Below are 27,609 nucleotides of genomic sequence, written 5' to 3'. Positions count from 1 at the left end.
AATTAGGAAATAAAGCACTTACAGAGAGAGAGTTCCGTTAAGGCAATATTTTGGATGTATTATGAAACTTCTGCTAAATTGGACTCGACAGAAACCCTGATAATCCAGACAGTAAATTGTTTCAAAGTACACCATCAGTTTCAAATTTGCTGATCAAAATCATATACTTTGGCAAGGGAGAAAGCAGGACTTCGATTTAGGAACGTGAGTGAAACTTCCATGCCATGTATTTCACCAGCCGGAAATAAATCTATTCGAAAGGATGAAATTGATAGAATCCTCGGGTTAATCAAAAGAATGTATTAGCAAAGGTTTGAGTCATACGCTTCAAGTAAACCGGCGTTCTGGATTATCAATTTTAAATTGCATGACTGGATTTCTTCCACTTGTTCTTGCTCTATATTAAAAAAAGTATATGTATGCAAGTATATTGCTGGAATTCGAATAATTAGCAAGATATTTGTTGTACCGGATAATCTTAAGACTGATGTAATTGGAAGCTAAGCTAAGCGCGGTCGAAAAAAGTTAGTTGGAAATGCTTTGATTGTTGACTAAATATTTATACCTTCTTATTTATCGTAAGGATTTCGTTTATTTCTTATTTGGAAATTTAATTATTTTGTTGTGCATTTTAATGAAAGTTGTTGCAAAATAAATCAATTCGTTGCGCATTTCATAATTGGCGAAATTATTAATTTTGGTTGGATAAAGCTATATTTTCGTTGGACGGTTAAATTGGCACCCAGAAACTTTCGTTGTCTTCAGTTCTGATATAATTCTATAAATAAATGCATGGGTAATTGTAAGCTTGAATTTACTATATCTTGTAATATATTTAAACTACCCACTATGGTTACATTTTGACACGCACAAGCTGATGCCCTGCCATCGTACCTAATTAGATTATTTATGCTGCTTAAATTTACATTTAGTAAATTGAGACAATTAATTATACATGCTTCTACATATTTGTCAAAATGGCAATATCTAGTTTAAAGGTTTTCATCTATCTACTGTAATTACTGGACACAGGTATGCAATAAAGTTTAATTGGATGCATACATAAGGCTGGTGCTCATGCATATTGTAAACGTGGCTATTGGTATAGCAATTTAGCAAATTGAACCTATACAAAGTCAATTCTTCTAGACATAAATTACACGTTGTGTAAAACAGAATTTATAACGACTTATATTTACTAGTTACAACATATGCAATCAAAATTGTGTATGGCGACCTAACAGCTCTGGATGCATTGATAAGTATGCATGCATACATGTATGTACATACATATGTAGATACACATGTATCTAGGCATGTATCTAGGTATGTATCTAGGTATATATACATATGTAAGTACGCAAATATTCATGTACAGACAATACCTTAGTTTTCCTCAGCTATCCGGAATATATAGCGATAGAGTTGTAATTGTTGTTATTAAAAATGTATTTAAACTGGTCTTAGGTATTATGGATTTGTGCAAAACTGGGGCAATTTGTATTTATGAATTAGCGTTCAAAATGAAGTATTATTAAGATGAAGCAAAAACAAACAAGATTCAACGAACTCTTGTCCTCTAAAAAATGCATTTGTCATACAAAAACAAATGTATATGCATGTCACCAATCAGTGGGTACAACGTCCACCCGGAAACTCACAAAAATCAACATGTTTCAAGCCAGCGTCATTTAAATATATTTACATATGCGCTAATTTTGTGTGTCTCAGTATTGTACCCAGATTTTAACTTCACACTATACAAATTTTCACATTTTATGTACATAATCTCCTCCCTAACTCACCGCCAACATTTTAACGTTATTATTCAGCAAGAAAAGATTAAAAACTCAGAGGTTGTGACTAATTTATTTAAGAATTTTTATCTATTTTGACATCTTTCCATCCTTTCATGTTGAAGTTTAAAATGAGTTTTTAAACGGTTTTGAGGACTTGATTTCTAAAAACTATACAGTTTTATTGATACTCGACCAAGCTTTCTACAACGAATGTTGTCTTCATCAGGGTCACAAATATGTATTGTTTTCTGACAGAACACTACTTCAAAAACTTTTGACTAAATTACAATAGTTTCCCTAGGAAATTTTATGGATTTTTTATTAGAGGAAGAATAGTTGGTAACCAAATGGGGTTTATTTTCCTCCCATCCTTGATGTTCATGCTAGATGGATTTTTCTTCATATGCAATGCTTCTTTAATTTTTCGATGATAAAAACGGGTTTCTCGTTCAATCAATTTGAATGAGGCCTTATCAATCTCATGACCCGGGTTTTCTGCCATATGTAGGGCGACGGCTGACAAATTTACTCTTCCATGACGAACATGGGCTTCATGTTCTTCTAATCTTCTTTCAATGTTTCGTTCTGATTCTCCAATATATGTGAGGGGACAAGCTTTACATTTTATCTTATAAATTCCACTGTTTGGCTTTTCTTTCTTGTCTTTGAAATTGTAAAGTTGTGTAGATAATTTTGTTCCAGTAAAATACCCGATATTGATTTCTAAGTTGTTTCCTAATAGTTTTGAAAATCTTTTTGCCATGCTTCCAGTATATGGGAGGGCGATCCATCTTCTTTCTTCTGGATTGTTTTGTGTCTTTTGCTTTAAATGTTCAATTCTTTGTTTGATTTTTGCTAGGGGATAATGATTTTCTTGAAGAATGTGAGTTACAAATTTCATTTCTTCATCCCTGTGGTCTTCATCGCATAATCTCATGGCTCTTGTAACCAAAGTGTCAATCACAGCAATTTTTTGGCTTGGGTGGTGGTACGAATCAAAATGAAGATATTGGTTTGTGTGAGTGGGCTTGCGATATATTTTGTGTCCGGGTTCACCGTGTTCTTTTTTATATACCATTATATCCAAGAAAGGAATTTGGTTGTCTATTTCTTTTTCCATTGTGAATTTGATATTCTTATTGAAATCATTTAGGCTTTGAAAAATTTTCTTCAGTTTTCTTTCTTGTATTATTGAGAATGTATCATCTACAAAATGCCTCCAGAATTTTATATTTCGGTTATTTTTTACTACTGTTTCCTCCAAAAATTGCATAAATAATTCCGCAAAAATGGGGGAGATGGGTGATCCCATGGGCGAGCCTTCAATTTGTTTGTATAACATTTGTCTCCATGAAAAGAAAGTATTTTCTATGCACATTTTCAGTAACATCATCATATCTTCTACGGTAAGATTGGTTATCGTCCTCCATTTATCTGTGCTTCGTAGTTTGTGTTCAATATATTCTAGGGTTTCTTTGATTGGTACTTTTGTGAACATTGATACAACATCAAAAGATATCATGACCTCGCCTCTTTTGATTTTGCACTCTTTTAAATCTTCTACAAATTGATACGAATTTTTTAGTGAATATTTGTTGTCCTCGGCTAAAATTTGTAATGGTTCTTTTAGAAACATCGCTAGGTTGTAAAAAAGAGTATTTCTATAGTCAATGATTGGACGGAGAGGTACATCTGGTTTGTGGATTTTCGGGCTGCCATAAAGTATAGGAATTGATGTTGATTTTGGGGATAATTTGTGGAATTGGGATTTTGAAATTTTTTCTTCTATTAATAATTTCTTGAGGATTGTTTTATATTCTTCCTGCAATGTATCAACTGGAACGGATTGGATTCTTTGGTAAGGACCAGACTGGAGTAACTCTGATACTTTTTCCTCGTATTCATTCTTGTCCATGATGACAGTGGTGTTGCCTTTATCCGATTTTGTAATGATTATGCTTTGGTCACTTTTTAGTTTGTGCATTGTGTTTTTTATCCATTGGTTCATTTTATAGTCCACCTTAATTGTCTTTCTTTTTTCACTATTGATGATTTTGGTAGCTTCATATCTTATGTGATTTTTAGTTTTTTCTGGGATTTCCTCATCCAACAAAACATTTTCCACTGCAATCATTGTTTCGATGACTTGTTGTTCGATGTTTCTTGGGGGGAGAGAGAAATTCATTCCAAGTTTTAGTAAACATTCTTCGTCTGCAGTCAGAATTTTGTTGGTAAGATTTTTGATTTTTGCATATGAATTCTTCCGAATTTTGTGTATAAGTTTATCCTTATAGGTGTTTGTTTGACTCTCCAACAATCGATTAAATTTATCAATTTGTCGTTGTTTAATTATATTTTCAAAATTTTCTTCTTTAGTTTTGATCAGTATTTGAATGTCGGGCCATGATAAAGGGAAATCATTCTTGAGGCTGGCTTTCATGGAGTTTAATTTCCGTGTCTGCTGATGGAAGTATTTATAATTGTTTCGGATTGTTTGTTTCAAGATTTTTCGTTGAAATTTGTCGAATAATGTAGCCGTGAATTTTTAAGAATTTTTAAATATACTCATACGAAAATGTACACACATACTCAAAATGCATTTACTTGTGTACATACTGTTTCGCCAATGAAGGTGCAAGGGAAATTATTTATTTAAATAACAATGAAATTTACACATATATGTATTAAATATACTTACTTTTCACAAAATGTAATAACCCAACTTACTGTTAAGCGGAAGATGTATTACATGTAAATGTCTTTCTAATAAATTTAATTCACACATTGTCTAATAATTTGCTTTCCAATGAAAATTGGCTAAATTATGTTTCCTAGTTAGCAGTTTGGTGGTTCAATTTCACATTCATGATCGCCGAATATTTATAACGTTGGAACATGATTACTAACCTAAGGAAATAGTACTGCAATTCAGTATTACTAGTTTGGAAGTTTATATAATAGCACTAAATTTCCCACTGCAAAATTGATGATGGCAGAGAATGTTTTGAACCAGCTATGCGACTTTAAACGCTGGCTATTTATATGTATTTGAGTTGAACGCTTTTTTGGGTTTGAATCTGAACTATTAAGTTTCATTGACATGTTATCACACAGTTAAATTGCTATATAACTGCCCAACTGTTGGCCGAAAAGTTCCCACCTACAATTAAATAATAAGCTATTCCTCATTTTTTCGAAAACATACGTAGACAAGCTTTACATACATGTTTGTTTAAATATGTAGTTATGTATGTATGTATATGTCGAATGTACTATGAAAATTGACATTTTGGAAATTGCTGTCTCAACCGCCTATATAATTATACATATCACTCTTTCAAATACATTTCTACCTGTGAAAATTCAAAATTTAGTGGTATTGTTGTAAAGCTCATTCTTACATGCAAATTTCCAACCCTACCTACATACCCACATGTGTCCCATAGATTTGGACCCACCATCATATTTAGAATAGACACATACAATGAGATAGTGTTTCAATTTTAGATCAAATTCAATTTAATTAATTATCACTTTTAATAGAATATCCAGGATGTTAATACGAGTCCAAAAAATTATTTGGGATCAGACCTTCACTCCATTAAAAGCGTTGCAGCGTTTCTCGATATTAAGTGAATTTCTGTACCCTCAGCGACTATCCTTCAACCGGGTGACATGGCAACCCACGCCCACAGCTACATCAAAACTCATCCCGTGGTACTTTCTCTCCTTCCTTTGTGCAGTTGAGGGAACGAGCTTCTATTTCATCCTTTTCCAGCAAATACTTTCGCACCAAAAAGATCCCGAGATTTCTGGGACAATTCACATCCTTCTCTTAATGCTAAGCATTTGTTACTCATTTTCCTCCACAATTTGTTTCACGTATCACTCCAATCCAGACGAAATTTGCTTCGTGATTCGCAATACGTTGAAAATCAAAGGTTTGTAACATTGGGTATTCATTACGAGTCCGCATACGAATATCAAGACATAAAACTTCGAACAAAAATTTTGCAAACTAAACTAATATGGAGATTTGCAAGTTCGCCCATGAATTTTCAAACAAAAAATTTGTTGCTAACAATGCGAACTCGTAATGATTACCCCCATTTGGGAAATAGCATTCGTGACAAAGTTACTATTCTGAATTTCAGATAGTTAAAAGTAATCAATAACTTTTTTACCATTTTTTCAGATCAATTGAACGAATCGTCTACTCTTCCTGGCTTTTTCTTTCACGGATTCATGAGCTTTATTGTTATGGTACCATTAGGAGGCTTTGTGGTGATGATTCGAAGTCCAAAATTAGATCCAACCTATCTCTGGTTTCGCAACGTTACTATAATTTCTTGTAGAATGAAGCTATTTTTCAGGCTTTGTCTCTACTGCTCGACCTTAATGCATATGAGCGTAGGTATCTCTGGCTTTGCAATTACCGGTGTTAATATAATCGTATCAATCGTAAGAAGTTTAGACAGACCAATTTCAAGTAAGGAAGAAAGTAGAAGTTTTCTCAATATTTCCCAATATCTTACCAGGATAAGGACTTATCGTCAGCTTCAGATCGTTACTCAGGGCATGAACCAATTCATCCGGTACGTATTGCCCATAGGCGCATCAATTTTAGTTTTGTTAGCTACTATGATGGGATTTATGGTAGTAAAAATGGCTGAGAAGATACCATACGCACTGGTATTTATTGACATAACGATAATCGGAGCAATTTTGGGGTTTATTCAGGTAGGATTTTCCTTAACGGCTGATGTGATGAGAAAATCCGCTGAGTTTAAAAAGGATTTAGAATTTCAAGGGGGTTACATAAGCTACAGAAAAAGACAGCTGAGAAGTTTAAAACTCCTCAAGATTTGGGTGGGCTCATATTTCTTTATTCATAAGGGCACACGCATTACTTTGTACGGTTTGATAGCATATTACACAATGTCATTAGTAATTTCTGTTTAAAATTCTGTGCATATAGTTAAACGTGTACGCTACTCGGGTACTAATAGTGGGGACGTAAACCATGTTCAACCCAGATTATTTTTTGACCAAATTATGTAGATTATGACCAATTATTTAGAAACAAGATTTAGAGCGGCACTTGAGAAGATGCGAAATATTCAGCAAGTTTTGGACTCCACCAGTTTCTCTTGCAACTGCTGCCGCAAGTTCCAAATTCCACTACATGTACATGCTTGTCAAAATGGCAATAAAGAATTTAAAGGGTGCATCTGCGTAGCTTTTGGCACCAAAACTTGCTGAATTTTTTGCATCTTCGCAAGACATCTTCGTGCGACAATAAATCTTGTTTCTAAAGAGTTGTTCTTTCAAACTAACATGGTGAAAAAATAATCTGGGTTGAATGTGGTTTACGTCCCTATTGTAGGTATGTTTTTTTGTGAATTGGAGATAGTCCAACTTAAGCGCAAAAAGCGGATTGGAATAATTTGCCTACAAATGTCAAAGAAATTAAGTTCTCTGGAAAATTTGACAAACCCCTATTAATTTGACAAAAAAGAAATAACGAATTTGTATTCCAAAAATATTCACTCTAAGCAAACTTTTACTCTTAACCATAAATGAAATGATCATACTTTATCAAACTTAACTTATTTAGATTCTATCTATTTTTAGTTATCACATATTGACTTATTGCAACCTGTGTTCAATGTTGGAAATAATTGTAATGATTTATATCTTAACACTGTAAGATTGAGATAGGCAATTAGTTACAGCATTCTGCCACATGTGTGCCAAAATAATAATGTCGATTTTAAAAGTTTTTATCCAACTACGGGAAGTACTGGCTACAAGGCAATATATGTATGTGCGTAATAAAGTTTAATTGTAATACGCACACCTACCAGTACAATTTATACGCCAATAAATAGATAATTTGGTACATAAAGCTGTTCCTATTTAATACGTACAGTACAAGTGCATTTACATATTGGTATAGCAATTAAGCAAAGTAAACCTATGCAAAGTCAATTATATTGTGTAATGCAGTATTCATAACGATTTATATTTATAGTGTCATATGCAAGCAAAATTGTGCAAAGTGATCAAACACCGCTGGGATGAGGAACACTTAACACTTATTATGCATAAATTGTGTACTAATAAATTTAATTAAACGTATGTATAGTCTAATCATTTGCTCTTTAATAAAAATTGGTTAAATTGTGCTTTCTGTAGTTTTCAGGTTGATCGTCCAATTTCGCTTTCATGGACACCAAATTTAACTTTGCAATATATTTATTAACCCAAATAAATAGAAATGCAATTCAGTATTGCGAGCTTAATTGCACTAAATTATCCGCTGCAAAATTGGCTTGCTAAAGATGATGGAGAACGTGGTCAACCAGCTTTGCGATTATCAACGTAGACTAAATACTTTTTATTTATGTATTGAGTTGAACACATTTTTTTGGGTCGGCCAAACGTATTAATTCCATTGACCATACATATTACCACACAGATAAATTGCTATAATACTTAAATATCCCACTAAAGACAGAAAAAGACGTGCCCAACTACGCACAATTAAAAAGACAACATTTTTTGGGAATACATAGACACGCCTTAAATACTGTACATTTAAATATCCATAGGTCGAATGCAGAAAATTGTCATATTTTGGAAATTGCTATCTCTCACGGGCCTATACATATAATTACATATATGCACTCGTTTCATGTAAATGTGCATACATATTTGTATGTATTTCATCCGTGCAAGTCCAGAATTTGGTGGTGTTCGTAAGACATGTTTATTCTTACATGCAAATTTTCACGCATGTAGTAGATTAGTGCACACCGTCGTAAATATTTCAACTTGAAATCAAGCTCGATTAAATAAATCATTAGTTTTAATCAACTATGTACAACATGCTAATGCAACTCCGACTGATAACTTGGGTTCAGACCTTAACTCCATTAAAAGCGCTGCAACGTTTCTCGAGATTAAGTGAACTTCTATACCCTCAGCCACTATCCTTCGACCGGACGACATGGCAACCCACGCCCACCCCAAAATCTAAACTCATCCCGTGGTATTTTCTCTCCTTCCTTTGTGTCCTTGAAGGAATGAGCTTCTATTTCATCCTTTTCCAACAAATACTTTCGCACCAAAAGGATCCCGAGATTTCTGGGACAATTCACATCCTTCTCTTAATCTTAAGCATTGGTTACTCATTTTCCACAACAATTTTTTTCGAATATCACACCAATGTAGACGAAATTTGCTTCGTGATTCGCAATACGTTGAAATTTAAGGGTATGTATATTTACCGAATATACATAATTCATGAAACAATTTTCATTCTGAATTTTAAATGGTTGAAAGTTATCTATAGAAATGTTGTGCACTTTTTCAGATCAATTAAACGAATCGTCTACTCTTCCTGGCCTTTTCTTTCACGGAATTATTAGTTTTATTGTTATGGTTCCATTAGGAGGCTTTGTGGTGATGATTCTACGTCCAAAAGTGGATCCAACCTACCTCTGGTTTCGCAACGTTACTATTATATCTTGTGAAATGAAGCTATTTTTCAGGCTTTGTCTCTACTGCTCGACCTTACTGCATGTGAGCGTGCTTATTTTTGGCTTAGCAATTATCGGTGTTAATATAATCGTACCCATCCTAAGAAGTTTAGAAAGACCAATTTCAAGCAACTATGAATGCAGAAGCTTTCTCAATGTTTCCAAATATATTACCAGGACAAGGACTTATCGTCAACTTCAGATCATCACCCAGGTCATCAACCAACTTGTGCGTCACATATTACTGGTGGGTGCACTAATTTTAGTTTTATCAGCTGCTATGTTGGGATTTATGGTGATAAAAATGGCCTGGAAGATACCATTCGCACTGGTATTTCTTGCCGTGACGGTAATCGGAGCAATTTTAGGGTTTGTTCAGATAGGATTTTCCTCAATGGCTGATGTGATGAGAAAATCCGCTGATTTTAAAAGAGATTTAGAATTTCAAGGGGGTTACATAAGTTACAGGAAAAGGCAGCTGAGGAGTCTCAAAGTGCTCAAGATTTGGGTGGGCTCGTATTTTTTCATTCATAAGGGTACACGCATTGAGCTATTTGGTCTGATAGCGTATCACACAATGTCATTAGTAATTTCAGTTTAAATTCATCTACATACGTACATACATACATACATACATATATACAAATGTATGTTTCTAGAGTATGAGGAAGGGTGAGGTTGTTATCGCGGTTTTGACCGGACTAATTTTAAATTGTTCACCCTCAGAAATTAAGGGACCCTTTTTCCGTTTTCCTGAATGGGCATGATGTCGCCCGTGGCGGAATTGTCATAAAGAATTTCAGGCAAAATCTGGATTTTTCAAAACTTCAAAAATTAAACACCATTTTTGCTCAGAATTAGTTTCCTGAAGTGATCAAAATTCATTTTTGTAAATATGTTTTTTATGAGTTGGAGGTACATCTACCGATACGTACTACATAAGTAAGCATGAAAAAAAGTGACTTGTTTTAAAAATTAAAAAAGGTGGCCACAAGATCATGTGATGAAGATTAATATTATATATAAAATTGAAAGTATACTTTCAATTTGAAATATTTTAGTTTGCAATATATTTAACTATATACTTGTTATTTATTACCAGTACAATTTACGTCTTGTTGACAAACTATGTTTCGAATTAAGTTAAGTTATCCGGTTTGCTAGTCCTAACGTGTTTATTTTTAAATACATACGTATATAAACATGTGCAACAATTGCACGTCTTAAAAACTCTCATTTTCCCTAATTTTGGGTATCAAAATTAATATGTAAAAGTAGCCTTAACTTTCCCATTTTCCAATATATTTAAATACACTGCGTGCGTACTATGGTCACGTTGTGGCATGCACTCGATAAGGCTGTGCATCACATCGAATTAAGTTAAAGTGCTTAAATTTATATTTAGTAGATTGAGATAGGTAATTAGTTGTACATTCTGCCGCATCTTTGTCAGAATAGAAATATCAATTTTACAATTTTCTATCTAGGCGTACTGGAACATCTACCAGATTCGTACAAGTGAATGTGTGTGTGTAATAAAGTTCAATTGCAGTATGCATACGCTGTGAATACAGTTTATACTCTAATGAATACCACAATTAACAAGGTTTAATTTGACACATAAAGCTGCTCCTAATACATGTTTCCCCATGGTTACTGGTATAGAAATTTATCGAGATTAGATTTATGCAAAGTCAATGTTTCCACATATTTATAACTGTCAAATGGTGTACAAATGGCGACATTCACAAATTATATAGCACAAACATCGGGATTTTCTGGACCTTTAAAATGTGTGGCATAGGCACGATCATTAGAGCGTTAGACTCCCCCTCTTGCGTTGCATAATTTATGAACGTCCACTAACGAAGTATTCATAACGACGTATGAGGGATTCCGCTCCACGTTGCATCGATTTCACCGAATTAAATATAAAAAATTTCAAGTAAAATTCCGGGTGCTGCAGTCAATGCAGCATAGATATTTTTGAATTATATGTAACCACACCCCATTCAAAAATTGGAAAAATGAGAAAGTTTATGCATACTCGGCAAAACAAGAATTAGACCACAACTTGCATTTGACATTTGAATCCCACCATAAATACGTACATTTTGATGCATGAAAAGTTTCAAAATTTGAAAGTTGGCGGTTTTTTAACATACACATAAATCGTTAAAAATCTTATGGTTCCCACACTTTTACTTCTGACAACCGAATGCCAGATTTTTCTTCTTGTGAAGACCTATATTTTCAGCTTTTGTTGTCCGAAGTAAAAGTGTGGGAACCATGAGATTTTTGGGGTCAAAGTTTCTGAGGGAGGGGCTTATACGGCAAAAGCCGTAACAAACCATAGCCACTAAACTATAGAGAAGCAAAGTGAGACAGGATTCTGCTACGACCCTGACGCGAAGTGGTGGTGGATACCCACAAGAACCCGAGTTTTTCTCTTTTCTCTCGAAAATGGAAACACGTTTCGTGGCACATTTCCCTCAGAATCCCTCGTATGTTTTATTGTTAGTAGTTACATATTCAAGCAAAATTGTGTAAAACGACCGAACGCCACTGGATGCGGAAAATTTACTGCGTGTAAACTTTTTGTTTCTAAATTTAATTAAATATATTGTCTAATAATTTGCCCTTTAATAAAAGTTGGCAAAATTGTCCTTCCTAGTGATCACCTTGATCCTTCAATTTGGACGCTAAATTGAACGTTGAAATTTGATTACTAACCTCAATATGTAAATAGAAATGCAATCCAGTATAATGAGATTGAAAGTTTACATAATTGGACTAAATTTAATCCACTGCAAAATTGGGTAGCGAACGTCGTCACAAAGGCTTATGAGTTTAAGCGCAGACAATATATTTTTATTTATTCGCCAAAAGTATTAAACTCCATAAACTATACATACATATTATCCCACAAATTCATTATAATAACTGCTCTAACTGTAACCTGAAAAATTGTCCAAATCCAAGTAATAAGATATACCGCTTTTTGCGGTAACATAGACACGTCTGTCATACTGTATATTTAAATAAATACGTATACGAATGTCGAATATCCTCTGAAAATAAACATAATTATGTTATATTTACACTCGACTAAAATATAGTTCACCGGCGAAAATTCAGAATTTGGTGGTGTTTGTAAGGTTCATTCGTACATGCAAATTTTCACACATGTCTCCCATCCTGTAGATTTGTGCACACTGTCGTAAATATTTCAACTTGAGATGAAACCCAATTAAATAAATCATTAATTTTAATAAAATATTTATGCACAGGATGTCAAAGCGACTCCGACTAATTACATTGGTTCAGACCTTAACTCCATTAAAAGCGCTGCAACGCTTCACGAGATTAAGTGAATTTCTGTACCCTCAACGACTATCGTTCGACCGGGTAACATGGCAACCCACGCCCACGGCTAAATCCAAACTCATCCCGTGGTACTTTCTCTCCATTCTTTGTGCAATTGAGGAGACGAGTTTTTATTTCATCCTTTTCAAACAAATACTTGCGCATCAAAAAGATCCCGAAGTTTCTGGGACACTTCATCTTATTCTCTTAATCTCATGCATTTGTTACTCATTTTCCACAACAATTTTTTTCACATATCACTCCAATGTAGACGAAATTTGCTTCGTGATTCGCAATACCTTGCAAATTAAAGGTAACCCAATATGCAAAATTCATGCAATAATTTTCATTCTGAATTTTAAATGGTTGAAAATAATCTATAGATTTATGTACATATTTTCAGAAAACCAATCGTCTAATCTCACTGGCTTCTTCTTCCACGGAATTATCAGTTTTATTGTTATGGTTCCATTAGGAGGCTTTGTGGTGACGATTAGAACTCCAAAATTGGATCCGACCTATCTCTGGTTTCGTGACGTTAGTATAATTTCCTGCGGAATGAAGCTATTTTTAAGGATTTTACCCCACTGCTCGACATTACTGCATTCGAGCGTACTTATCTTTGGCTTCACAATTATCAATGTTAATATAATCCTATCGATCCTAAGAGCTTTAGACAGATCAATTTTAATTAAACATGAGGGTAGTAATTTTCTCAATGTTTCCCAATATATTACCAGGATAAGGACCTATCGTCAACTTCAGATCATCACTCAGGGCGTGAACCAATTCATCCGGTACGTCTTACCCGTAGGTGCCTTAATTTTACTCTTATTATCTACTATGCTGGGATTTATGGTGGTAAAAATGGCTGAGAAGATACCATACGCACTGGTATTTATTGACATAACGATAATCGGAGCAATTTTGGGGTTTATTCAGATAGGATTTTCTTTAATGGCTGATGTAGTGGGAAAATCTGAGGATTTTAAAAGGGATTTAGAATTACAAGGGGGTTATGTAAGTTACAGGAAAAGGCAGCTGAGGAGTCTCAAACTCCTTAAGATTTGGGTGGGCCCGTATTTCTTCGTTCATAAGGGCACACGAATTAAGCTATTTGGTCTGATAGCGTATTACACAGTGTCATTAGTAATTTCAGTTTAAATTCATCTACTTATATACACATGTAGGTATGCTTGTATGTAATGTACATGCTAGCAAGTAGTTATGGTTTTTGTGAATTGGAGTTAGTGCTACGTAAACACAAAAAATATGACTTGCTTTATGTAAAAATAAAAATTGGCCAAAAGATCGTTTGATGAAGCTCAAATTTATCTATGCTTTCAATTTGAAATATTTCAGTCTGTATTTGAGATGTATAAGTACTTCTTATTGACTAGTACAATTTACGTCTTGTTACCAAACTAATATTTAGTGAATTAATTTATCCAATCTGCTGGTTCTAAAGTGTTAATGTTTAAATACATACATAAATATGTATTTAGATGCAATGAAACAAACAGAGTATTGCACGTCTTAGGATTAGAAACTCCCACTGTTCCACCGTTCGGATATCAAGGTTAATATGTAACAGTAAGCTTAACTTTACTATTTTGCAATATATTTAAATACGCTGCCCACTATGGTTTAAATAATTTGATTTGATTTCAACCTTTATTCAAGTGTTAATAGAAATCAGTTTGACGCTGTGACATGTACAAGAGTCCTTGCTGCGTATCATCGAACTAAATTAAGCTGCTAAAATGTTCATTTAGTTGATTGAGATAAATGGGTAATTATAGTTGTGCAGACATTCTCCCACATCGTTGTCAAGATAGAAATATCGATTTTGTATAAGTTTCCATCTAACTAACTACGCGGCGTACTGTACATGAATACATGTGTATGTGTAATAAAGTTTAATTGTAATATGCATTCACTCAAATTTCACTGCATACAATTTGCAAATGGTGTAAGGGGGGTTCATAAATTAAATATGTAGCACAAAAATCGGGATTTTCTGGACCTCACCCCCGTCTAAAATGTGTCACAGTCGCACGATCATTAGATCCTTAGATTCCCCCTCTCACGTTACATGATTTATTAACATCCCTATAACAATATTCATACCGACTTATGTTTGTTTGTTAGTAGTTGCATATGCAAGCAAAATTGTGCAAAACGACCGAACACCACTGGATGTGGAAAATTTACTGCGTGTAAATTTTTTACTTTGAAATTTAATTAAATGCATTGTATAATAATTTGTCCTTTAATAAAAGTTTGCTAAATTGTGCTTCCTAGTGATCACCTTGATCGTTCAATTTCGCCTTCATGGACACCAAATTTGAGGTTTGACTATGATTACTAACCTAAATAAATAGCATTGAATTTCAGTATTGCGACATCGGCAGCTTAATTGCACTAAATTATACACTGCAAATTGGTTTGTCGAAGATGGTAAAGAACGTTTTGAAATAGCTATGCGGCTTTCTACGCAAACTATTTTTTTTTGTTGAACGCTTTATTGGGTTGGGCAAAAGTATTGAGTTCCGTTGAGCATACATATTATCACATTAATTGCTACATATGTATCTATGAATGTATTATACCTGCTCCATCGTAGTCTGAAGAGCTGGTCGTACAATTAATAAGAAAATCTTTTTTTGGGGGGAAAACCAGGCCTTAAATACTGTACTTTTAAATATCAATATATGTAATAAAGAATCGAAGGTCGAATGCACCGTTACAATTTTGGAAATTGCTGTCTCAAGCATCCATATAAATAATTGCATAAATATTTGCGTTCATATCAAGTAGATATACATATGTACTTCCTCCGGTGCAAGTCCATAATTTGGTGGTGTTTGTCAGGCTCATTCTTCCCAATATACATACAGATGTCCAACTCTATGGTACCTACAAGCAAGGTACGCACATCGTCATAGATAGATATTTTAGCTTGAGAAAAAATAAAATCCAATTAAACACATAAATCATCTTTAGTAATACAGGATGTTAATGCTATTCCGCAAAATTATTAGGGTTCAGACCTTCACTCCTTTAAAAGCGCTGCAACGTTTCTCGATATTAAGTGAATTTCTGTACCCCCAACGACTATCTTTCAATCGGGCGACATGGGAACCCACGCCCACGCCAAAATCCAAACTCATCCCGTGGTACTTTCTCTCCTTTATTTGTGCAGTTGAGGGAATGAGCTTCTATTTCATCCTTTTCCAACAAATACTTTCGCACCAAAAGATCCCGAGATTTCGGGGACAATTCATCTCCTTCTCTTAATGTTAAGCATTTGCTACTCACTTTCCACAACAATTTGTTTCACGTATCACTCCAACGCAGACGAAATTTGCTTCGTGATTCGCAATACGTTGAAAATTAAAGGTATGTCCAATATGCATAATTCATGAAACAATGTTCAGACTCTGAAATTCAGAGTCTGAATTGTAGATATTTGAAAGTAATCCTTACAAAATGTAAATATATACTTTTTTTCAGATCAATTGAACGAATCTTCTAATCTTGCTGGCATTTTCTTCCACGGACTTATCAGCTTTATCGTTAAGGCACCATTAGTAGGCTTCGTTGTGATGGTTATAAATCCGAAATTGGATCCGACCTATCTCTGGTTTCGTAACGTTAGTATAATTTCTTGCGGAATGAAGCTATGTTTCAGGATTTTGCTCTATTGTTCGGCCTTAATGCATATAAGCATACTTATCTTTGGCTTTGCAATTAGCGGTGTTAATATAATCGCATCAATTGTTAGAACGTTGGATAGATCTGTTTCAGTTGACCAGGAACGTGGTAATTTTCTAAATATTTCCCAATATGTTATCAGCATAAGGATTTATCGGGAACTTCAGATCCTGACTCAGGTCATCAACCAATTCATCCGATACGTTATACCCGTAGGTGCATTGATTTTCGTCTTGTTAGCTGCCATGCTGGGATTTATGGTGATAAAAATGGCCGGGAAGATACCATTCGCACTGGTATTTCTTGACGTAACGATAATTGGAGCAATTTTGGGGTTTATTCAGATAGAATTTTCCTTAATGGCTGATGTGATGAGAAAATCTACTGATTTTAAAAAGGATTTAGAATTTCAAGGAGGTTATATAAGTTACAGAAAAAGGCAGCTGAGGAGTCTCAAAGTGCTCAAGATTTGGGTGGGCTCGTATTTCTTCATTCATAAGGGCACACGCATTAAGCTATTCGGTCTGATAGCGTATTACACAGTGTCATTAGTAATTTCTTTCTGATGCAGTAATATGATATGACTCAAGCTCAAATTCTAAATCGAGTATTTCAACAATAAACATTTTATAACAATTTTTAGCAATAGCAGCCTTTACCATTTCTATTAATTGTCATGACATTTTTGAACAACTGTTGAACATTAAACTATTTTAATCACATGAATGAGTAAAATATGCGTTTTTTAATGTACGTAAATATGTACATGCTGATTGATTTGTTGTTGGAAATGTAGCGTATATGTACATGTTTACATAGGCATGTGTCGCAGAGTTTGTATTTTTACCGATTATATGTAAATGACAGATATCGAAAAACCATACTACCCTCAAGTCGAAAAGTTTAACCTTATGAGTCAAGGGATAAAGTACTTATCCTTAGATTAAAAACAATGACAAAATTGCTAAAAAAACTTGGTTATGTAAATTAATGTGCTGTTTTTATGTAAATACGAATACAAGCAGATGCACATATTTACCTATACATGTGTAATATGTACATATGTATCGTATATATTTTTATGTATGCATAGAATAGATATATTCCATACACTACATATTATAAAATGCAGTGTGCATTTATAAATAATCACTTTAGGGAATTTCATTTCTTACAAATTACAATTGCCTAAGGACATTAGGTAAACAAATTTTTCGAAATCCACTTAAACATTGTACATATGTATACCTATGTAGATAGATCTTTATGTACATATGTACATATATCCGTACATATACTTCTGTAGGATACTACCTAATGTAAGAACAATGCATGTGGGCAATGGAGTTTAACTGCATGCAAAGTAATTTTTTCCCATAATTGACAAATTATGTAAGAGAGTAAATAGGTACGAAATATGTTTAGTTAGTTAGTTATGCAAGCAAATTGTGCAAAGTGAGCGGGCACATTTGAAATATAAATGCATTTACTTATGTAAATAAATATGTATGTATGTACAGATAATTTCTTTGTTTTTTAGTTTTCTTAGCTATTTGAAATGTAGATTGTGCATATGTAACCACTGTTACTCCTTGAAAATATTTAGATTATATAACATTTTTGGTTATGAATTATTACATAAAAAACCATTATTACAAGGAAGCGAAAACAAACAAGCTATTCTTTTCCCCGTCAAAAATTTGGGCAACTCACATTAGTCATAAATATGTAAGCCAACGGTGAATACAAGCTACTTGCTCCAAGAAAACCAACCAAAATCAACATGTTTGCAACAGACATCATTTATACTCTGATTTTATGCCTGTCGCTCTTTTCCCAATGTCTAGCTTCACCCCTTCCAAATTACCAGATTTGGGACATAATCCCCTCCTTAACCCATTGCCACATTCACATTCTGTCGGATCAGCTTGAAAATCCGACAACGCCACTTAAAATCCATAATCCGTTAAGCCTATCATCCCAAACTTCACCCGGTTTCCTCGATCGCTCCGGATTCGAATTAAATTTCTTACAAATGCGAGCATCCAGTTTGACCTGCATCTATTCCATAATTAACGTCCGAAATGGTAACCATGCCTTCCCTTCAAAGCGAATCGCGTCTCTGGTGACCCTCGCAGGGCGTTGTCTTATCCAAAGAAACAGCGCTTTCCGGAAGGATCAATTCTTCTGTATGTACCCCACCACTGACGGAAAACAGCGGCACCAGCACAATTTTTACTTCTTGTACTTCACCTCAGATCTCGCCAGGAGCCAAACTTACACCTGGAGCACCATCGCGTCGTCACTACTAACCCACGACGGCGGTTTGATTGGCCCCTTTTTCGTCTACTTCATCCCTGAAAAGAAATTCTACCACTTCTGCAAGTCTTGTTCGTATGGAAATTATTTTCATGAAGTTACCCTACAAACTATCTCGTGCCAAAGACGAGTGTCAGAACTGGTGTCGCAATTTCCCCCTAAATCAGTCTACTTTGAATATCACGGGAACAAGGTGGAGTTTGAAGAGTTACGTAACCATGAAAATGATCTTGTAACTGGAAAATTAAGCATATCAAGGTACTTGGGACTCTTGGAGAGGCATCGATATTCCGCACAAATGGACGGATTTGGGAGAAAAGTTTTACTAAACATTGCTTCTTCTCGGTGCAACGCAACTCTCCAAGTTTGGTCACAATTTGGTAGTTTTGGGTGGGCGGGAACTACGACAAAATCGACGAAAATACTCTTGTGGAATGTGAGAGGTCTTAATTCATTTTTGGCGCATTTTGTTCATCAAGCCTTTTCCGGGAAAAAATTCGTTTCCTGTTATTCTGTCCCCCGACTTAGTTACGGTTTTTATTTAGATCCGTTCCAAACTTCGATGTGGACCGTGTTGGCGTGTTTCTTTCTGTTTGGGTCAGTGACGCTGTACGGTCTCTATTTCGGGACAATAATGATGAATAATGAGGACAATTACTCCGTTCCTCCCTTTCCCTTCATCCTGGTCTCGTTTCTACTCGAGGATTGTTACGATATCCCAAAATATTTGAAGAAAATGTCCTCTTGGAAGTTAATATTCTGCATTTGGGGCATGTCTTCAGTCATCTTGTCAAATTGTTACATGGGAAAAGCCATCAACGGCGTCACGTCCCCCTTACATCGCCATGGGTATGAATACTTTGCCGATGCCGTGTTTCCCCTTAATTGTTCAAACGCCGCGGGTCTATCAAATTATACCAGGCTTATCTGTAACCCGGACACTTGGGCGGATTGGTTCGTCACTATGGATAAGAATTATGTCCAACGTTTTAGATCCCATATTTCCCCCGAGTCCTTCAAGAACTTTACATTTTACACGGTATCAGGCGACCATAGAAAAAACGATATGTTGCTGACGAACCATTTTCAGCGGGACTTGTTAATACATTGTAGAAAAGGATGGGAAAATAGGGATGAGAAAGTTTTGAGTGAACACGACATAACCTTGGCCTCGTTACTTGCATCCGCACTGTATAATTTGAAGTGGAGTAATGACACCAGTTTGGAACCGGAAGCGTTCCAAATTGAGAAAGAAATTACAAAATGTGGTCCCACGGGATTGGTCGATTATTCTGATAGTATTATGCACGAGGTGGAATACTTGAGGAGGAGTTATCCTAAATTGCGTTTTACTCTAAGTAAGGAAGAAATATTAAGTTCCCCGCGAGCCTTGATAGTTGAAGACCCCGCGGGAAGTTACAAAATTTATGGCGTCTTACGTTTCTTGTATGACAGTGGGATTTCAAATTTTATAGGTGAATTGGCATTAAGACAATTGTACTTTCATAGGATGCAGTTTACCCGAAATTTTACGATGCTTGAGGAGGTCACTAGTTTTAAGAGGCTTGGATTGGAAGGAAATTTTTCCACAGTTTTTGTCATATTTGGCTGCATGGTGTTCATTTGTTTCGCATCGTTTGGATTAGAGGAATTTTGGGGTGTTTTGAAACAAGGTTGGAATTTGATTGTTTCGGAAGGCATTAATATGTACAGTAGAATTATTGCTGCGTGGCACCTCATTCGCATAAATCTTACGATTCACTTTTTCAGCGATGCGGGCTTTCCATGTTGAATAAACTCTGTATCTCGCTAATGCATCAAAATATGAATGTATGCAAAATGAGGTGAGCTACAAATAATACTTCTCTTAAAATTATGCATGGAAAGTCAGAAAACTGATGTCATGTTTTTATTTTACTTAATATGTAATCTGAACTAAAGTAACTTATCTTAACTTTGACAACTGCTCAAACCTCCATGATTGTTTTTTTTTCATTTGCTGGACAAATGGTTATGTAAGTATATATCTATGTTATGCAAATTAGTGTAATAAACTTGAACAACGAACTATTTACATACCTAAATATATACAAATATTGATGGTAAAATTTGAATTGATACATGTGAAATTTTGTTACATAAATGCACTTTATATACTCATAACTTTGCACGGTACATCCTGTAAAATTTCACTTTCCCTTTGCATGTGACAAATATGTAATTTGCACGCTTTCTGCACAAACATACGAGTATTTACATACATACATCTGTCATCTGTACTTGCTAAAATGTATTAAATTGAATATATCAATCTTGTCCAACCATAATTTACCTTCGTCATCGCACCAACATTGACATCCTGCAGAACAAATATGACCAGGACATGACAACTCAATCACGCTCTGCTATCTCATCTCAGATAAGTAGACCAACATATCCTGCAAAAATAACTCATCAATTTGCTGTCTCAGTATTATTTGTCAGTATTACGACGTGACACAATTCAAGTTTCACACCTTTTAAAAAATATTCGTTTTTACTTAATTGTGCAGAAATGTCGTGCAATCCGTGCTGCTGTTGCGGATCCCTTCAAAGGGGCGTGATCATCCTAGCGGTCATTGAGACGGTAAGCAAACCACAAAGTTAAAAATTTATCCATGAAAATTTACGTGTTATATGTACGCAAATTTTACGCAGATTCTCGCCCTCATGAATTTAGGAACCCGGATTTTTGCCCTGATCGCTGCTACAAATGACAGTATTAGTTGGGGAGATAAGTCGGATAATGGTAAAAATGTCATTATCATTGCAACACAAATTTTTGCATACATATTTTGACAATTCGCTTGAAACTCATCCTTAGTAGACTATGAAGTTTATAACGTTTCCATAAAATCACTTTACAAATTTTGATGCCATATTGTTCAGAAAACTTCATAGTCAATTTTTACTCCCATTTTTGTAAAATTTTGCAAAAATCTCAAAGTTTATAGAATTAAGGCCGCGTATTTACAATGTTGTCATTTCCTAATTGAACTATGTCCTTTATCTCAAATTTATGTCAATTCATTTGTATAATAATTATGTAAATAGGAGAAACGGCGACTGTGGTGACACTATCTGTGAACATTGTGTTTGCTGTTTTATCTCTCCTGCTCGCTTTGAGGCTGTATTTTGCAGCGAGGAAGGTAATATAACATTCAGATGATATTTTTATATTGATACGTTTACGACACAATTTCCTACATTATGTAAATATTGCAGAGGGACAAGAAAAATTGTACGATCTGGCTCATCGTCACCGCCATAATTACGGCAATCACAATTATCGTAGTTGTCGTAAATGTTACGAAGGGCGTGGCGAATACCGTCGAACTCGTGGCAACCAGTGTCGACATTGTATACAATTTTTATATGATGTGGTGCGTATACGCGTTCATTCAGGAAATCAAGGGGGATCGGGATGCTCCGATTAATACGGCCTGATGATAATCACCAATGAGATTTACGCTGCACCATGCAAATATTAATACCTTAAAGATATAGGCTTAATTTTGTAAAATGCGTACATGCATAGGCAAATAGATTTGACCCAACACAATGATTTTGTTACAGACACGAAGTACCAGAAAAACGTATTTATGTAAATATATAGGTATAAATATATGAAAATACACCACAACAAATAAAATAATTACAATTGTTAAGTTTTTTCTTAGTGAGGCAAATACCTAACAACGAAAAAAATTACTAAGTATGCATTTGACCCACCCTAAAAAAGTGACCATCTGCGATATCTCAGTAATTTCTCAACCGATTTTGATGAAATTTTGCACCGATTATTGTTACATAATATAGAAACGGGATCTGATCCGACTAAGCGATTAGGTGATTTTGACCTGAATTATGGGCAAAAATGTAGCCTTAGAAACACATTTGTAATTATTGCTAGTTACTAGCAAACTTTATCAACAGTTTGATACCCACGAATTGTAGAGCAGCTTATCCCGAAAATTTTAAGTATAAATATATCAAAATCCGTTAAGAATTGGCTTAGTTAATCCAATTTGAAGTTCAGAAATTCCGTGCGTGCTACAAATCATTGTCATTGACAGCGACGCAAGACTAATAAATTGAAAACAAATTAAATATTCAAAACTGTAAACAGCACAACTATTTAATCGTTGTTTCTGTAACACATTTGGTAAACTGCGTGAAATTGTTGTTGGTGTTGCACCTTCAGATCAGGTCTTTTGGTGTTTAGTAATCTAGCCGGACATGTTGACCAAAATGATGTAAATCGGTTAAGAAATAACGGATTTATTCAGTTTTAAATACCCAGCATTTAATAAAATTATTCCGGATCAAACTAATGAAAAGGAGTAGTGCAGTGCAGTAATCCCATGGACAATTAAAAGTTATAAATAAACAAGGTCCCTAAAAAGGGGAAATCTTAGTGAGGTAGTGCAATCATAATTAATAAATAACATTAGATTGCAGAATTTTTGCATCACCGCTCTCGGTTCCATTTTTTTAGGATACACTGAGGGTATTCATTATTTCTTCGTATCCGTAGTATCGTAAAATAGTTTACGAAGAAAAAACAAGGGGTCAGGTTTAGTAAAAATCGTAAGCGTAGTAACGTGATTTTCGATGAGAAAATCTTACGACGCTTACAAAATCTCGTAAGCGTCGTAAGTATTTTACGATACGAAGAATACTAAGGATACGAAGAAATAATGAATACCCTCACTATAAATTTTGCTTCGCATACGAATGAATTCTTAATTTTATTGAAAAAATTGAGGTAGGAATGCATTTTTACTATATAGTGAACGAGAAGTGGGTTAAATTACTTGCGATATACAAAATATAATGGCTGAACAATTGTGAACTATGTACGTACTTATTTGTTTAAAAAAGATGCAAATCTATAATTTCAATTCAATATATTAATTTGGATATTCTATTCAGACAAAATCATCGGACGTTTTGAGGGGGCAAGTGTTATACTTAAACGATTAATGCTCCAAGTTAAAAATGGAACCAAGAGCGGTGAAGCAAAAATTCTGCAATCTAATTTTATTTATTAATTATGATTGCACTACCTCACTAAGATTTCCCCTTTTTAGGGACCTTGTTTATAAAATTATGAAATTTCAATATGTGAATTTTATGCAAGATTATACTTTGCTAACCCGTCAAAATAAATATGCAAGTTGTTGTTTTTGGCACATATCAGTATGTATGTAATTTGTTGTTGGCAACAATATTTTTCCCGGTAAACGTGCTCATTCTGAAACATGATTTGCATAATATCGAACCCACCATCGGATGATTGGTAATTTTTATTAGTGAAAAGTCTTTGTTCTTCCGCTTGTTAAAATTGTACGAGCTGCCCCAAATGTATTAAACTTTATTTGTCTTCGTAGTTTTGTAATATTCAAAAATGACCTACCTTAATTCCAACTATGGATGAGGACTGGAGTTGTCAGGGTGACCCAAATCTTTGGTTTCTTACAGGCGAACTCGAGTCAGTGACCAGACTGGTTGAACTGGTGGACAACGAGTAATGTTCGAAATCAAAATTGCGTTCCAAGCTGGAGCGATTACGGAAATGAATACAAGCTTGGAGTGATCGCAAAGCACATTGGGTTACCGGGAAATTGATGACTTATTTTTTTACACGTTTTTGTACAAAGGATCCAAGAGATAAAGGTTTGAACATACAAATCGTTTGGTGATCCAGTTGTGGGCTAATTGAACCATTGCAACTCAGATTTTCAGCACGAATTTGACCTGAAAATTATCAGCTTGTGGATTTTGAAGTGTACTAACTTCTTCATCTGATAAAAGATGGTTCTTCGACTTGGCAGCTTGTCGAAGTTTTCAGATTGCAATCTATTACATCCCCTTTCTTTCCTCAAGTTGATTCTAACACAAGCTTTCACAAAAAATGCACGAATGCCACAAAAAGAATGCATTTTTGTGAAAATATAAAATCTTATCACGAGTTGTTACAAAGAAATGGTGCAATCGGAATTAAAATAAATGACCGTTAAGTTGATACTATAATGTCGCCACACCTTAAGTGTTAGTGACCTGTGCCTACTTCGCTGCCTGCAAATGTTTGACTAATGAATTGTGTGGATTTATGCATTGCGTGTGTATGGATCAACTGGTCGCCTTCTCTGGGTCCAAATTCTGATTTGATGTAGGCATTCACCCCAAATGAAATTGAAAGACTTGGTATAATGAACCGAATATGTCATTATGGGATCGTTATTATTATCTCACATTTTATTGGAATACCTGCTATCGATTATAGATACAACCCCATACAAAAATAAGTACGTGAAATAACGTAACCTCTTATCAAACCCATTTAAGTTATTGCATCACACAAACTCAAAATAATGCTTGTCAAGTTAAATATTACCATCACAAGTACGCAATAAGTAAACCTGTCAAATCTGCACAGAACCAATCACCCCATTTATTTTCAAAGGTGGGTCCGTATTATATCAATGTCAATCATTTGCATAAAGAAATCAATGCCATCATCAAACTAGTATTTACAATCATCTCCACTTAATTTCATCACTAAAATTAGTATCAGATGGACCTTAGGACTCGAGTGGCACGGCTGAAAAAATAACCGTGTTCAAGCACAACCTGTAATTGGTCATCATTTACTACTTAAACTCGCGAGAAGCACATGTGAAAGCAGTGGGTTTGCCAAACACATAAAAAAGCAATCATGTCTCTCAGAAATTTTCTGTTGCAATTTTCAGTTTGCATTTTCATTGCAAGTGTTGCCCTAACTCAAGCAGCAACTCTGAATGAGAAGCATGTCCGAGAAACGAAGAATATTCGCATAGCGCCGAAACGAAGTAGCTACGAAGTGAAGCATCTGCCCAATTATAAAGTTCCTGAACGCAGCCAGAAAGCCAAAGATGCCCTGTACGCATGTAATAGTAAGTTCGCATAAAATAAATTATTGGTCGAAATGTTTGTTTAAAATATGTAAATATTTACAAATATTTTTTAGTACTAGATAAATTATACACTCTTAGAAATCCAGTATTAAAATAATACCAAGCGGTATTCATATATATGTAGATATGACTCTACCAAAGTAGTGTAAACTTTTACCATTTCGGTAGAAAATTTCTACGCACCGATATAATTTTAATACCAAGCGGTACCAATTTTAATACCGAGATAGCAATACCTACGCGACTTTACCAGATATCTAACAGTGTGCAAGCACACCTTGTATCCTGTCAAAAATATGTAATTTGAGTATTAGGGGTAGTCAAGGATCGAGACTGTAATCAATTCTGTGTTATAATCCTAAAAAGTATTACTTTTTAAATGAAAATTGTTAATAATATGGAAATTATACACTGGTATTTTTTAAATATTCGCATCCCAAGCCCATAATCTGATAAGTCTTTATATTCGCAATATTCTAGCCACGGAAACGCCTGGCGTAATATTTCCTGAAGAAGGTGCCCATGGAGAAATCGTGTCCATGTCATTGAACGGATGCAGCTCTGTCACTGATGACTTGTGCGGCTATGAAGTTTATGATCAACGAGACTACAATTACCAAATTGTATTCAAAGCCGGTAACTTATTTATTTGAGGGCTCAATAATTGGACATATTAACAAATTGTATTCCTTACTTAGGAGGAATATCTACCTTTCCCCGCTTCATAACGGAAGGTTCCTACACGGTTTGCTCGTGGTTTATGTGTCTCAACCTTTGGTTCGATTTGATCAAAGATCCCATCGAATTTGGAGGTCCCCTAATTGCAGGAGAATATTATCATGTGAATTATACTGGATTCATGGACATGGGTGATTATTTTGAGTCGGTAAGGAAATACACATATTTATATTCAGGAGATATATAGTATGTTTTTCTGAAAAGACAAGTCCTTAAGTGTCCTTATTTTTTGCACCATGTAAGCAAACTCTGCCACATAACATCTCAGATTTTTTGCCTCTAATTTTTTGAACGAACCGTAGCAAGCGTTCCAGATAACCTACCAGAAAATTTTAGTCTTGTGTAGCAATAGAAAAAAACACTATAATTTATTCATGATGGTGCTCATTTCTCATGAAAAATATTTCAGCCGTCCTACACTTTTGAAACATGGGCGGCCGTTGGTGACCATGATTGTTGGCTGCCAGAATATGAAGCTGAGGACAAAGAAGTTCAATCTGTCGGGACCGATGACTATCCCGAATGTCCACCAGAAGATTGTTGGTGCTCGACCGGCAAGATTGGCACAAAAATATTCGAAAATTGGATCAACCTGGAGACTTGTTTCAAAACTAAGGTGACCTATTTCCGAGCTAATTGAGACATCTGAAATGGTTTTGGACGGCTAACATTAAAAATATGTACGTATGTACATATGTATATGTAATTCGTCATGTCTATTTGGACTAATTCGGGAAAAAGTTTGGCAGCAATATCATCACTTTCTGTGAAACAAATTAAATTAAATAATAAATGTTAACACGAAGCAAGTTATTTCATTGTGTGTAGAATTATTCCAGTTTATTTCAGCATCAGAGAGTTAGACTAATCTACATATAATCATACAGATACAATACACCCATACTAGTATAAAATCTAGATATCTTATTTATATATTACATATACGAGTAAATACACATGTACACAAATGTGTGTAAGTTTCGAAGCTTAAACTGTTTAAGATGAAAATATGCAAACTTTAAATTTTAACCAGCGTTTAATAAGTACGAATAATCTTCAGGGCTTATACATATGTTATTTGCAGAATATTATTATTGTTTTATGCCTAATCTTAATATGCGTACATAT

General features: G+C 34.7%; 3 protein-coding genes across 3 annotated transcripts; 2 read left to right on the top strand and 1 right to left on the bottom strand.

Moving 5' to 3' along the window:
- Positions 1–2,106: 2,106 nt before the first annotated feature.
- On the bottom strand, positions 2,107–2,919 carry LOC110855266. The gene has a single exon (XM_022103718.1). The coding sequence runs from the start codon at positions 2,917–2,919 to the stop codon at positions 2,107–2,109; it is 813 nt and encodes a 270-aa protein (XP_021959410.1).
- An 18,188-nt stretch (positions 2,920–21,107) lies between these two features.
- Positions 21,108–22,896, top strand: LOC110863683. The gene is made up of 4 exons (XM_022113045.2): positions 21,108–21,371; positions 21,443–21,533; positions 21,839–21,933; positions 22,010–22,896. Exons 1-4 carry the CDS (start codon positions 21,300–21,302, stop codon positions 22,229–22,231), a joined length of 480 nt encoding a protein of 159 aa, XP_021968737.1. The 5' UTR covers positions 21,108–21,299; the 3' UTR covers positions 22,232–22,896.
- A 2,465-nt stretch (positions 22,897–25,361) lies between these two features.
- On the top strand, positions 25,362–27,294 carry LOC110842026. Its single transcript, XM_022087728.2, has 4 exons — positions 25,362–25,722; positions 26,224–26,379; positions 26,442–26,629; positions 26,891–27,294. The coding sequence occupies exons 1-4, from the start codon at positions 25,506–25,508 to the stop codon at positions 27,119–27,121; spliced, it is 792 nt and encodes a 263-aa protein (XP_021943420.1). The 5' UTR covers positions 25,362–25,505; the 3' UTR covers positions 27,122–27,294.
- The last annotated feature ends 315 nt before the right edge of the window (positions 27,295–27,609 follow it).

The sequence above is a fragment of the Folsomia candida genome, unplaced genomic scaffold, assembly GCF_002217175.1.
Source record: "Folsomia candida strain VU population unplaced genomic scaffold, ASM221717v1 Fcan01_Sc001, whole genome shotgun sequence".
Classification (NCBI taxonomy): domain Eukaryota; kingdom Metazoa; phylum Arthropoda; class Collembola; order Entomobryomorpha; family Isotomidae; genus Folsomia; species Folsomia candida.
This window is presented reverse-complemented; position numbering and strand designations above follow the sequence as displayed.